This window comes from Rhinichthys klamathensis, unplaced genomic scaffold (assembly GCF_029890125.1).
Source record: "Rhinichthys klamathensis goyatoka isolate OS25496 unplaced genomic scaffold, OSU_Roscu_1.1 h1tg000050l_1, whole genome shotgun sequence".
Classification (NCBI taxonomy): domain Eukaryota; kingdom Metazoa; phylum Chordata; class Actinopteri; order Cypriniformes; family Leuciscidae; genus Rhinichthys; species Rhinichthys klamathensis.
The window spans coordinates 1,691,813-1,706,179 of NW_026606596.1; the positions used below are offsets into that span (position 1 = coordinate 1,691,813).

Genomic DNA, 14,367 nt, shown 5'->3' on the forward strand with positions numbered 1-14,367 from the left:
CCAGTGCTCCAGTAACGTGATTAAAACTTTCGATCAATGGATGATAAATAAAAATCGATTGTTAACCTTTACACAACTGAAACATTGACTGAATAGATAACCAACGAGCTTTCTACAAAAAAAAACTTTAACGGTAACTTAGCTGCTACATCTGTTTCTGAAGAGGAAGAACTTAATGTTTATGCAATAGGCTAAAATAGATTGTGTAACAGGTTTTAGACTGGAATCAAAAGTCAAATTCTGACATTGTTTATGTTTGACTTGTTGAATAAATCCGATAGAGGGCATTATAACTTCATTTTTGAGGAAATACAACGCAAAACGTCATGACTTACCTTTAAGCTTCTCAGTACCGTTACATTTCAAACTGTAGACCCGTTTTAACCCAGCGTACTGGGTTATTAGCCTACTAAAAAAAGAAAGAAAATTATAACCCAGTGTGTGCATATTTTCCTTTCTTCTTTAACTATGTAAAATGTTCTTCTTTATTTCTGAAAAAGTATTTTTAAGAAGCAAAGGTGAGTGTTGTTGCTCAGGTGAGGGGAGGATATCGTGCGTGAGGGGCGTGGCTACTCTCATCCATTAAAGTGCTCGTGCTAGTAGTAGTTGATGGCGTTTGACCTGGGGAGTGTCTGATGACTTTCTCCAGCAATGGACGTCAGTTGATTAAGCTTTCATCAGCTTTAATCTGTTGTTTAATTACCGGTACGTACATCCAAAATGAAATTAATTTTCTGTCACTTACTCTTAATGTTGCTTTTCTCCTGGTTTTCTGATAATCGGTGATGTTGGACTGACTATAAATTATTCACTTTTTTGGGAGTTAACACATTTCAGATGTATTAATGTCAGTGTATTTTCACTATAATTTTGGACAATTGCAGAGTTAAATATTGTGTTTCAAACGGCAGAACTCGAACAATGTAGTGATCTCTATAAACGTATTTGATTGCTCGGTCTTTTTTGTAAACAGTGGAATTGCTGTGCGTTAAAGAAGTCATGTTTTTGCTAGTGTAATTTAATGGGAAAAAAAAGCTTTTAATAAGGATGTGTGTGTATATATAAACATATTGTTTATATGTTATATTTATATGTTAATTATCATAATAACCCAATGTGCAGGCTATATGATGTTCACGTCAAAAGTACTTGTTTAAATGTTGGAATTGTTGCTCCTCTTACATCTGAAAAGTAAATTAAGCAGCCAGTAGAGTTTAAAAGTAGAGACCAAAGTATGTGTGATATGTAAATTGTCCTTTATGCCTGATAACGTTAATCAAATTGTTTGTTTAACTCCCTGTTAAAGTTCCTGGGCAAATTGGTCTTGCAAAGTATTATCTGACTTTGTGGTTTGCTCACACGGCTTTTTCAAATAAGCAACTTGTTCTTCCAGTCTAAGTGTTATCATTGGTATGCACATGTTTGCTATTTTTAATTCGGGTCATTTGGTTGCATCCACTGTATCCAACAAACAGTCTTAATGGTCCACCATCTGTTCCTAAATTGTGGCTTTACTTATGTTATTGATGGTAGAAATCTTGAAAGTTATTTTTCAGAAGTCCATTTCTTGCTTCTGTAGGTATTCTGTTCTAGTTTAGCACATCATTTGCCTCTCATTGATTTGTATTTTTATATTTCTGTCAGATCCCTCCAGCCAGTGAACTGGGTTTTTGGCCATTGGACGTCCACTCTGTGTCCTCCAATGGATGGAGCTCCAGTTGTAACCACGGCACCTCTTCCTCCTGATCTGTCCAGGTGCTTTCAAAATGAGACCTCACCCTTCAGACGTACCACCCTGCCCCTTTCTCTGGGCCCTCCCCCTCCTCCTCCTCCTCCTCCCCCTCCCCCTCCACCACCACCACTTCCACCCCCACCGCCCCCACCTCCTTCACATTTGGGGGACCCCTTCATCCGGACTGTCCAACAGCGCTCAAAAATGCGCAACTTCAACTGGGACGCAATCCCCAGGCACAGCGTGTTGGGCAAGCGCAACGTGTGGACAGCCCAACGCAACCTTGAGAACTTTGAACTGGACACTAAGCGCATGGAGGAACTTTTCAGCCACAAGGAGCACCATGGTTTGGTCCGTAAGGGTGGGACGGTCAGAAAAAGTGTGTGGGGCCTTTCGCAAATCACTACAGAATCAGAGAATGTAAGTGCCTTTACTTAAAAGTTGTTAACTGTCACCTCCTTTTTGAACATACAGTATGTGAAAATGCACTATCTGAACTTAAATGTTTGTTATTCATGAATGATTTGTAATACAGACCTAAGGTTGGTCTCTTTTTAAAGAAGACACTCAGCAGGTTAGGTGATTTTGTTCCAGAAACTATTTTTGTTATGCTGGTTGAAAGTCTCTTCACATCCTGATAGCAATCACTAAGTTAAGTGGTCAAAATGTATAGGCTATATATTGTCTGTGGAAGGCGTATGACCAATAAATGTTCGCCCAATCATTGTATACGGTCCGAATTCGATTTTGAAGACGCTCTGAAGGGAGGGTGGGATCTAATGCTTTCAAAGCTCACTCGCTATTGCTAGTCTCTCCAGAAAATCTTTAGCACTTCAAAAAAATGAAAGTGTAAAAAAAGTTATAGAAGTTTAAGTTTACTGTAAAGCAAATGTACTGCACTAAACGTCTTTTCTTTTATACAAAAAAAATTTTTTACTAAACAATTTGGATTCATAAGCAAAGCCATATGTCTAACCAAGTTGTGTTCTAAATTCTGTCTCAAAACAGTGGACAAATATGGAAACCTTGTATAGCGAGCCGCTACCGGGACAGTTGTTAAGCCAAACTTTGTTGTAAAGCTGAGGATTTGTCATTAATAACTAGTCGTATACATACAGTACTTTCCAGTGAGGCCCTTTGGCTGGGACAGCACTGCAGGGTTGACAGACAGCTCAGATGTCATCTCTTGTGTATCAAGATTCGAAGTTTAGTAGCAAGTGGGTGAATTAAACATGACATGTAGTTACTTGTTAGTGGCCTCATTTGTGTCTCTCACCTTTCAAAAGTTCAGGCTAATGATCTGGAGAGGTGACTCCAGTACTTATGCTCTGATAAAGCTTCAGTGTTGGACATACTGTGTTAGACTCATTTACTGCAGGTGGAAGAACAACAAGATTATTAGCTATGCTTGTTTGTTTTCCAGTGCATTCTAGTTTAACCAACTTGTCCTGAGGTCATTTCAGTAGCTCAAACAACATACTTAACATATGAGAACAGATCAAATAAAAATAAAATGTCTAGATGACACGCTTCAAATGTCCTCCATTCAGACATTTATATTACATGCCGGGCTCATGGGTATTAGACCAGAGGTATTAAACATGAATAAACACAATCACATTTCCCCTTCAAAAGTATTTAAAACTGTGCTGCACGTGCAAAGTAATAATAGTCATTCTGAAATTGAACTGAATCTCTCATTATAGTGTTCTGAGTTAAGTACTCGTCTGCACTATTGTTACACATCTATTTCAGGAACATGTACTGTTTGTTAGGAAGTTATGTTGAGAAATGTTGAACTTTTCACAACAGTGTAGGCTCATGTCTGTTTGATTCCACTTCCATCTTCGCTTATACAATGAATGGTGCATGTTCAGCATCATGCTTCCTAGATTTTATTTTTAGTTGCTGTCACTGAATATATAATTTATGCTATATTCAGGGAAGACTTTCCCAGATTATGAGAAATTGACACCATGTATCTGCATTTTTTTTTTAGGTATCAATTCTCAACTCTAAGAAAAGTATGAGTATTGGGATTTTGCTAAAACAGTTTAAAAGGTAAGGTATTAAATTATTGTCCGTTTTCCTTAATTCCTAATAACATTTTTGCATCTCTTGAGCGAATCTTGTACATGTACAATGCATGGATAGCAAGGCAATCTAAACCTTATAAGTAATATGTGTGAATTGCTGAGACCTCACGAAATAACTCTTAGGTAGCCATTTAAAAACATCTCGTCTGTGGTTCGGTGTGCTTCTCAGGCAACCAAAAGACATTGTAGATGCGGTCAGGCACGGTCAACTATGCTTTGCTTCCGGGAAACTGAAGGAACTCAACAAGCTGTTGCCTGATGACATGGAGGTAAACTGGCTTTCTCTATATGACTGCATTGTGCTATGCTTTTGTTCTGTTTTTATAGGGTTGGTTCACCCAAAAATAAAAGTTCTGGCATCATTTACTCAAGTTGTTCTAAACCTGTATGAGTTTCTTTCTTCTTTTGAACACAAAATAAGTTATTTTGAAGAATGTTGGTAACCAACCAAACCAATGTTCTGGTCCCCATTGACTTGCATAGTATTTTTTTAATACTATGGAAGTCAACTGTTTGGTACCAACATTCTTCAAAATATCTTTTTGTGTTCAACAAAAGAAAAAGGTTTAGAACAGCAGATTGAGGGTGAGTGCATAATGACAGAACTGTCCCTTAAACACTGCTTATGTATCGACACGTTCCAGACAAAGAAGCTGATGTCATTCAATGGAGATTTATCTCAGCTAAATGATGCTGACCGTTTCATGGTGATGCTGGTTCAAGTACCAGGGTGAGTTTTTCTGTCATGGTTCAAAGCATGTGAAAGGCCAATTTCTGTGCTGTTTTGGGGGGAAATTCTGTGGGAACATATTTATACGTCAACCGCTAATTTAAATGGGCTTTAGCTAAAAAGCTGCTAATAATTCTGTGACTTTTATTTGTTTTCAGGTATAAAGTGAGATTAAAGAGCCTGCTCCTCAGAGAGGAGTTTTTTCCCTTTATAGATGAGATCAAGCACTCCATTGCTGTCATGACAACTGCTGCTAATGGTACTTCAAAAAGTCTAAGACCACCAGTAAAAATGCTTCATTTCTTTCACTAGAAATTATGTTATCAGCAAATTAAGTTAGGTGAAAATTGGCTTGTTTGTGTAAAACCTCATGATCATGTTCTCTAGCATTATTTGAAAATGGTCCAGAGAGCATATTGTGCTTCAGTGGAAGCACGAACATTTTACAGTCTGTGCAAAGTTCAGCATTCTAATATTCTGATTTAGTGCTCAAGAAACAATTCTTTTTTTCTTTTCTTTGTAGAACAGCATTTAGATGAAATCAAATTATTAATGTCTTTACTGTTACTTTTCATCAGTTTTGCTAAATAAGTAAGTGTTGATTTCTTTCAACAACAACAAAAAAATAAAATAACGACCCCAAACTTTTGTCTACCTATTAGAGTTGCTGGCATGTGATGACTTGCATTCAATCATCAGACTGGTGCTGAAGGCTGGCAACTACATGAATGCCGTGAGTGTCACATGGTCTGTTCCGAGCTGCGTTTCTGAAAAGCATCGTGAGCTAAGATAATCGCAGAGACCATTGGTGGTAATGGTTCTGCGATCAACTTAGACTTACGATGCTTTTGGGAAACGCAGCTCTGTTTGTTATAAAGACACTATTCCTGAGTGTGAACTACAGCTGGAGCAGATAAATGACTTTTGCTCCATCTTGTTCAGGGTGGCTATGCAGGTAGTGCCATTGGCTTCAGGATGGCATCGTTGCTCAAATTGGTGGACACCAAAGCAAATAAACCTGGCATGAACCTTATGCACTATGTGTCCATGGTAAATTAAGTGATCACACTTTTCACGACCATTATTGGATGTTGATTCCTTGAATATGTTTAAAAAAAAAAAAGATATTTAAAAGTTTATCATTTTCTATTCATTTCAGCAAGCCCAACAGATTGATGAAGCTTTGCTCCATTTCCCTGAACAGCTTCAACACATTGGAATTGCTGCAAGGTAGGTAGAATACATGTTCTGTAATGTATATTACATGCATTTAGAAGTAAAATGCCACTTTGTTCATAAATTCGATATAGGATCCAAAAGCAGGAGGTGGAGATGGACTTTCATAGGGAGTTGGAGAAAATGAGGGAAGCAAAGATGGACGCTAGTAAACAGACCGATGTACTACATCAGATGGAAGCATTTCTTTGTGTAAGATATTTTGGTTTTCCATGTGACCTTCAAGAAAGTTTCTTCTATTGAAATTGTAATGTCAGGTGATTTTTATAATTACCATAATAGGCAAAACAGCATGGTGTATCAGTATTCTGGGAATAATATATGTCTGCTCTTGTACAGATGGCAGACATTCGGCTTGCGGACGTGGAGGCCTCCCTTCAGGAACTGGACAACATCAGTACCTCAGTGGCAGAGTACTTCTGTGAAGACCCAGCCGCATTTAAACTAGAGGAATGTTGCTCTATCTTTCATTCCTTCTGTGAGAGGTTTGAGAAAGCTACACAGGTAAAGATTACATGTCTTATAAGGGCAAAATGCATAGAACTTTATTAGCAGGGTGGTTCCACGTGTGTTGTGTTACACACAAAACACTTCAAATACTTGCATTGCATCCAATTTCTGTTGCATATTGTTTACAATATGTGGTCTGGTATCAGATATGAAAACTTTGGGTATTATTTGTTAGCCTAGGATGAATTGAATTTGACTGCAGCACGTTGACTACCTTGATTTTGCATAGTTTTGTTCATGTTTATTTTTATCTGTCATGCTCTTCACTGACACTGTTGACTTGGTAAACAAGAGTATACACTAACGTTGAAAAGAAATTACTAGGGGGAACCCGGGGAAAAAGTTCAGTGTGATGGAAGTGACATCACAATTTACATGCATGCGTATATATGCATATAATACCAAAAAAAAGCAAACTATTTGCAATTACCAAAGCCTTAGAGAACAAATGAAGAAAATAATGAATTATAGGTATCAAAAAAAAAAAAAAAAAAAAATGCACCAGTTATTTTATGCCAAGCCTCTATAGTGGAGGACCATGTTTTGATCACAGCTTCTTCTTTTGGGATTAATTAACACATAATGTTGAAATGCGTTTATCACAAATGTTTATATTAGTTCTATGTAATTGATATTTATGATTTTTGTTTTTTATATTTTAATTTTTAAAGCCTAGGACTGGAACAAGGGTAAAACAATAAAAATAATTTTACAGTAAGGCATCAAAAAGTAGCACAAATAAATAAAGACATGGTAAAAAGTTTCCAAGATTGAAAACAAAAAGGAAAAAAAAGTTAATCTGTTCCCAATGTTGAAGAAACACCCACAGCCTCTTCTGTCCTGTCCTGCAGGAAAACCGTGAGCGAGAGGCGGCTGAGACTCGCAAGCAACAGCAGAGAGAAAGAGAAATGCTGACCAGAACGACTAAGCGCCGATCCACCACCACGTGTTCCAATTGGGATTTGAGAGGGGATGTGAGAGATGAAGCCTCTGTTTTAGAATCAGTCCTGACCAGCTTTCTCAGCCAACGTCCTTCTCGCAGAAGGCCCGGTGGGGTCAAACCCGTCACAGACAGCCCCATCAAGAACAGCCGCCCTCAGGTCGAGGAACGTGAGGGCGGAGGGGATCCGGACAGCCCTGTGGAAACCAACGAGGAGAAATTTGAGATCTCGAGAGTGCAAGAACCAGAATACATCTGCAAGAAGGAGGAGGTTCCACCCTGCGCCGTTAATGATGTTCAGCGGGCACGCGCCGCATCCAAAAGAGGACAGTGCATTGTTGATGATCTGATTCCTGAAAGCAACGACCATAAGGAAGTTGGGTGTTGCAACACCTTGACCAAACAAGAGTTTGTGGCGACTGAGGTCGGAGCGATGGATAAAGGAGAAGTGGAGGAGACTGGAGCGATGGATAAAGGAGAAGTGGAGGAGACTGGAGACATGGATAAAGGAGAAGTGGAGGAGACTGGAGACATGGATAAAGGAGAAGTGGAGGAGACTGGAGACATGGATAAAGGAGAAGTGGAGGAGACTGGAGACATGGATAAAGGAGAAGTGGAGGAGACTGGAGACATGGATAAAGGAGAAGTGGAGGAGACTGGAGACATGGATAAAGGAGAAGTGGAGGAGACTGGAGACATGGATAAAGAAGGAGGAAGAGCTGAGAACAATGAGAAAATGGAGGAGGCAGACAAAATGCCTGAGCTCTCCGGCAAGATCTTCAACTTTCAGGATTGCGGCAGCCTGAATGGAACCATTACACCAGATCGTTCCCGAGGGCATGGCGTGTGCACCTCTACCCCTCGGCAGAGGAATATAAAAGAAGTGGATCTGGCCTTGCAGAACGGACTGGGAGGTCTAGGCTCTCCATGGACCATCCTCAGCCCTCGTATATCTCCCCGTAACACGCCCCACCGCAGGCACTCCTTCTCTGTCTCCAGGGTGGACATCCTTGATGATGGGGTGTGGGCGTTGCCTGACACACCTATACGCGACAAGCCCTCTTTCTTTCATAAATCCGGTGTGGGGACATCTTCATTACCAGACTGTCCTTCAACGCGAACTCCAGCACACGGGACGTTTATAAGGTCTGCATCACTTCCTGATGAAAAAGAGCCGGCATCTAACTTCAGACTGGGACAGATCTTTCAGAGGCGCAATGGACAGGAGCTTCCTCCAGATAAGAGACCGGAAAGCTCAGGACTTGTATCTTTCTTTCGACGCTTCGGGGAAAGAAACAGGGCAGGAACTGTTGGTTAAGAAGCCATGGCATGGCCTACAGAGGTTTTATACTTTTAAGGATTTTACTGTGCCATAAAATATTTGATGAATGTAGACAATCGGGGACTTGTCTTACAACATTTTTGATTTCTTTTATTTTTATTATGCAAAACTACATGATAATGCGTGCTGATGTTGATGTCTTAATATTTATTAGTTTTTAGTTGAAGTCTTCAGCATTGTTATTTCTAACAAGCTGATTGTATTAGTTTACAACACTTAATTTCAGGGACTGAAATGCGTTTTATTTTTGTTCTTTGTCTTTTAAAGTCTGTCTTATTTTTATGTAATAAAGTGTGGATTCCACCTTTAAAGCATTTGTTGTGTGTGCCGTCCCCCTTCAACTATTAATACAACAGTGACACCAAAAAGTTGGACGCTGAAGCCACATTTAAAGTATCAAAGCATTCTTGAGACAATGATGAGGCATATTGCAATAGAGTGTTTGAATTTGAATTTATTAAAGGATAGCCTCTTGAGATGCATCATCTCATTTTCAAGAGGGTCCTATAAAAGCAGTAGCAGTTTATTAAAGCAGTGGCTCTCAAACAGAGGGCCTCAGCAAACAAGATGACTTAAAATGATTTAATTAAAAAAAAATTGTAAATTGAACAGCGCCATGACATGTATGAAAGCGAGGCTGAGTGTGAGGGATAGACTTACCATGTTTTCAATAGCATCCACTGTAAATTTTCCACAGCTCATGTTTTCTGGAGTTTTTTTGTCTATTGAAATTTCTTGGAAGGGTATTTTTCAACTGTTCTGCTGACAAAACACTGCAAAACACATTAAATAACTGATCAACCCAATGAAGCGCTATGTCTATCCCTCACAGCCTCTGTCATTCCGGTTTAAAATCAAAGAGATGGTGCTGCTGTCTATGGGGGCCCTCTAGTCAAAAAGGTTAAAAAACACTGTGTTCATGAAATGTAGCACATACACTGTTTTCAAGCAAAATATTTCACAAAAAGAGGTTTGTTTAAATGCTAAAAGAATAGCTATACTGTTCAAAATGACCACAAAACGTGTCTGGACTATTCTACTACTAGGTTAGTAATGACAGAGAAAGCAATAAGAAGTTTCCACTGTAGCATGAGGGACTATATGGCAGCCCTAGATAGAATGGTGTTAATGTCACTATTCGGTCATGTATTTGTATTTTTGTGTGTGTGTGTGTATGTTCTTCTCTTCTACACTATTCCAGCTTTCTGAATTTAATACATTCTCTCTCTTTCTCTGCTCTTGTTCATCAAGATATAGATGGAAATAAGGAGAATTTGCCATGTTGTCTAGGTAATGGTGTATGTTTACAGTGTGATCTCACTTGGCTAGTGTCTCAGTGAAATAATACCCCCTGGAAAAAAAAAACTGCCGAGCACAGAGTCTTCTTTCATAGTCCTCAGCTCTCTCACAACAAAGGCTGATTTTGTCCATGAAACAATCTAGAACTTCTACAAAATTATCTTGATGTAGCATATATATATTTTAGGCTAAACAGACTATACAAAGTAATTAATCCTTTTTTGTTTTGTTCAACTATAGTATCCAACCATTTAGACCACTCCTAAATAATGGGATGCTTTCTTATGGTATTGTTTTTGTCTCATAAAATAATACTAATAAAGTAATAACTACCTTGCATGTGGAAAATGCGTGATGATTAGTGTGTGAGAGAGAGAGAGAGAGAGAGAGAGAGAGAGAGAGAGAGAGAGAGAGAGAGAGAGAGAGAGAGAGAGAGAGAGAGAGAGAGAGGACAGGATAAGAAGAAAAAAACGAGGAAGAAACTCGAGCTTTGAAGGAAAGGACAGGATCACTTTGTTGGGGAGAATTCTCTCTTTGACAAAACACTCATCTGCAGACTAAATAGCCTACTGCCAACCTGTGATATGTGTTTCACCTAAAGTAAGTACATTATTTATTTAACAAACATTTTAATATTAGAAATGGAAAGAAGTAGGCCTATGCCTCATGCATGACTAGCTACTACAACTGGAAAACATTTCAGCCACATTTAAATTATATGTAGTATATTATTTTAGATTATTATATTGGTATATAAGCATATTAAATTTGTGAGTCAGGTTTTTCCTACCTTGTGGCTGGGGAGCAAATGTCCCTGATATGATAGTAAAACCTGAAGTCATGAGGACCAGCCAACGGCGTGGGCTGTGTTATTTAAAATACATTTAAAATAGCTTATATTGATATTGTGACGGAATGTAAACATCATTTTGACATTGAATCATCCAAATGTCTTGTTCATAGTAGGCTAAGCAAGTAAAGCTGTCGAGCGAGTTATACAAGCAAAGTGAACCGCCTCTGGGTTGTTAAAACAATTAAATAGTACATCATTCGTGTTTACGTTTGTAATTAAATGTTGTCTTAGTGGGCTCAGTTGGGCTTTTCCCACACCTAGTTATTCATTGTGGTATCAAAAGTGGTCAGGAGATGTCGCTATATTTTAATAAACGATTTGACTGTGTTCTGTGCGTGGGAAATAGCGACGTCATCACGGCCATAGGCATAATAATAATTGTCTATGATCACACACACACACACACACACACACACACACAAAATTCATATGATCACGATAACATAAAACTAGCATTACTTTAGAAATTCGGTGTTTTTTTTGTGAGAACTTTTTTTTTTAACTAACATAAAATGTAAACTAATAATAAAAAAGCAATTATCTCTGAGGTTGGCAATAAAACAATTCTGAAACTCCTTTCCCTGACTTGCTTCTTTCATGGAAATGGAAATGGAATGGAAACTGCTAGACTTGTACTCACTTTCAAAACCTAGTGATTTTTTAACTCTTTATTTTTGTCATATTATGTTTTGCCCTTCTTTACAGATCACACATAGAAAGATGCCTCACTCCAATTCAGCTTGATCACTGAAAGCAACAGCATGTTGAGGTAAGTTTTCTTAAGTCCATTATGATGGTTTGCGTTGGGAAATGAATCCTCAAGTGCATAAAATGTTGTATTTTGGTATTAAAATCTGTCATTGTGATTGTCACAATTTGCTTTTCTCAATAACTCTTCTGTTGTGGCTCAAATAGCATGAATAATCCAATAGACATGCATGGGAGGAAACTGAGTAAGGTTGCAACTGATAGCAGGACAATGCTGGGCATTCACAGAGTCATTTCCGGACCTATGTTTGCCGGAAAAGTGTGAAAATGGATATGAGCCTGTGAAGCCATTCGCTGATGTATTATGTCAGTCATGTAACACTGGATATCACCTGTATTTGACCCAGTGGCGTAGGTTTGATTTTGAAATTGGTGGGAACGGGGACATCAATATATAAATATATTTTAAGTTTTGATCGAAATTATTGCTAGGGACATATCAGTGTCACTGGATATTGGTAGGGACGCGTCCCTACTAAATTCTACGCCCCTGCACATTATTAAAAACCGAGACTTACAAACAATGGTGACCAAATGATTCACATTCAATACCATTCAATGTTAAAGGTGCAGTCGAAATAGGTCCAATTCAAAATATCGGAGATCGCCGTTTCTCCCACCACCTGCTCCTCAGTCTGGACGGCGCTCACACGGGTTGCCAGTTTGAGGACACGCAACAGGAACAAGCGCAATGGAGTATCACAGACCAAAACAATAACAAACATTCCAGCCTGGAAACGCACATTTCAAAGTAAAATAACTGGCTGTAGAAGCGTTTTTCAGAAAAACGAGTATGTGAACTTAGCACGTTTCCTCAATATATGCAAACATATTATGGTATTTTTTTGCTTTAGTAGAGTGATAAAGTTACATACAGCACCTTTAAGCATCAGAATGAAGTAGAGATATTGAGAAACACTTGCTTTGCAATTACTTGCTTCATTACACCAGATGTATCCTCTACATGCACATGCAGCTGAGTAAATAAAGTATGGAAGGACTATTATAGGTGAACTTTGTTCCCAATTGATTAAGAAAGACTGAGCTTTAAAATGGTTTTAATCCCTGTGGTTCATTCTCAGTAGCCTACAATGCATTCATTAGTGCAGACAGTGGCAGCTGAGAGAACTAGTGAATATTAAAGTTCTCTCATACCAGGCAGTTGTTAAGTAATTAAGCTCTGGTATTCCCTGTTTGCATAGGCTAAGATATTAAATATAATTAGATCCTGATAAATGCTGATGCATATCATTTGCTGTGTTTTAATGTTGTCTTGCAAATCACAGACATCAGACATGCAAACAGTTGGTTATCTAAGCTTTCAATCAACATTTTTTGGTTCTCAACCTTTTTGACTCCAATACCCCCTTTTGTCCAAGACAATATGCAAAGGATATCAAAGCTGTACCTCTGGTAGCCTACTTCAGAATAAACTCAAAATATAATGTTAGGTTGATGTTCTACATCTTCATTTTTAGTATTTTATTTTAGCATTTTAATTAGGATTATGTTAATATAACTCATTTGAAATAATATTATGACTGATAATAAAAAATATTTTTGTGTATTTAGCAGCAAAGTGCTAGCTATGAAATTAGCCTAAATATACATACACAGGCGGCATGCCTATGTATATATATATATATATATATATATATATATATATATATATATATATATATAAATGACAAGTATTCTATAATATATATATATATATATATATATATATATATATATATATATATATAAAAAAATATTTCATAGGTGATGATTAGAATGATTTTTCTTTATTTTCATTGGTCTTAAATTTCATACAAAATTGTATGTATGTTTACATACATACATACAGATAAAGTGTCATTACCACGATAGAATGCCAATGCAATTTTCAGAAAAAAGGTAATGTCAGGGCCAAAAGCACCTATGATGCAACGCCCCACTCAATAGTAGGACAAAATCTGTGCATATCATTATGCAAGAGCAGAATGCAGTGTTGTCCAGAGTGTTTTTTTTTTTTTTTTTTTTTTTTTTTTTGGTGCTCTTTGGAGAGTCTATTAACAAAACCACGACACGGGAATCTGCAGCATCACATGTTAGGGCATCACCACCCTCAGGCTTCCTGAAGAGGTCTGCCTTCATACCACTAACAAAGCACACAAATACACACTCTCACACACTGTGCTGAGTGCTGGCTTTGTGTTGCAGTCACATGCAATTTACACTCTGGGTCCTGCAGGTCTGTGCTCTTCCTCTATGAGTTTAGGAAGAGAGAGAGAGAGAGAGAGAGAGATGAGGAGGAGGAGGGTGAACGAGGCGGTCTGCCATGGGTTCTGCTGCACTGGATGCAGTCTCCATGGTAACATCGCTCTCTCATGCAATCAAATCAAGGAATGAGATCAGGCCCCGCCCACCCCCCCCCTCCCCCCCCCCCCCCCCCCCTCAGCGCGCACGCGGTTGATGCTTTTATCAGCTAAGCCACGCCCCCAGCCGTTTGTCTCCACCCCTTCTAACCCTTAGTGATGAATTGAACTCAATTTGTCACTCTAGATGTTGGTGATATTAGTTGGAAGGGTTGTAACTTGGTAGTCCAAGATGTCACCATGAGGCCTTGTCCTTCAGTTGACAGAAAGGATATTTCTAGCTTGTCTTAGAAGACTGATGTGACTTAAGTGAACCCTGCTGCCCAAGCTGGAATTTCTAAGACTATAATTGTGCTGGGTCTTATTTTATGTATAATATCTACAGTGGTGGGATGTCTCTCTCTTTCTCTCTTTGCCTCTGTAGTCATTTATCTTCATTAGCTCACATGCAGTTACTATCATTATCTTGATAGTTACTGAGTCATTATCTTGTCCCCTCGA

At 38.5% G+C, this 14,367-nt stretch overlaps 2 protein-coding genes across 2 annotated transcripts in view; both read left to right on the top strand.

The window, feature by feature from the left end:
* The first annotated feature begins 1,673 nt into the window (after positions 1 to 1,673).
* On the top strand, positions 1,674 to 8,900 carry fhdc3 (FH2 domain containing 3). Its single transcript, XM_056247752.1, has 12 exons — positions 1,674 to 2,152; positions 3,732 to 3,793; positions 3,998 to 4,097; positions 4,473 to 4,558; positions 4,717 to 4,817; positions 5,221 to 5,291; positions 5,501 to 5,608; positions 5,718 to 5,788; positions 5,869 to 5,986; positions 6,134 to 6,298; positions 7,156 to 7,656; positions 7,897 to 8,900. The coding sequence occupies exons 1-12, from the start codon at positions 1,703 to 1,705 to the stop codon at positions 8,560 to 8,562; spliced, it is 2,499 nt and encodes an 832-aa protein (XP_056103727.1). The 5' UTR covers positions 1,674 to 1,702; the 3' UTR covers positions 8,563 to 8,900.
* A 2,561-nt stretch (positions 8,901 to 11,461) lies between these two features.
* Positions 11,462 to 14,367, top strand: part of trim3b (tripartite motif containing 3b) — a 43,830-nt gene continuing 40,924 nt past the window's right edge. The window contains exon 1 of the mRNA XM_056247723.1: positions 11,462 to 11,507. The gene's annotated coding sequence lies outside the window, so the exon portion shown is untranslated. The remainder of the gene's footprint in view (positions 11,508 to 14,367) is intronic.

Bases quoted from the DNA above. Each gene is read 5' to 3' on its own strand.
- fhdc3 (XM_056247752.1), top strand. From the start codon at position 1,703: ATGGATGGAGCTCCAGTTGTAACCACGGCACCTCTTCCTCCTGATCTG. The intron at 4,559-4,716 runs GTGAGTTTTTCT...ATTTGTTTTCAG, and splicing joins ATGCTGGTTCAAGTACCAGG to GTATAAAGTGAGATTAAAGA. The intron at 4,818-5,220 runs GTACTTCAAAAA...TCTACCTATTAG, and splicing joins CATGACAACTGCTGCTAATG to AGTTGCTGGCATGTGATGAC.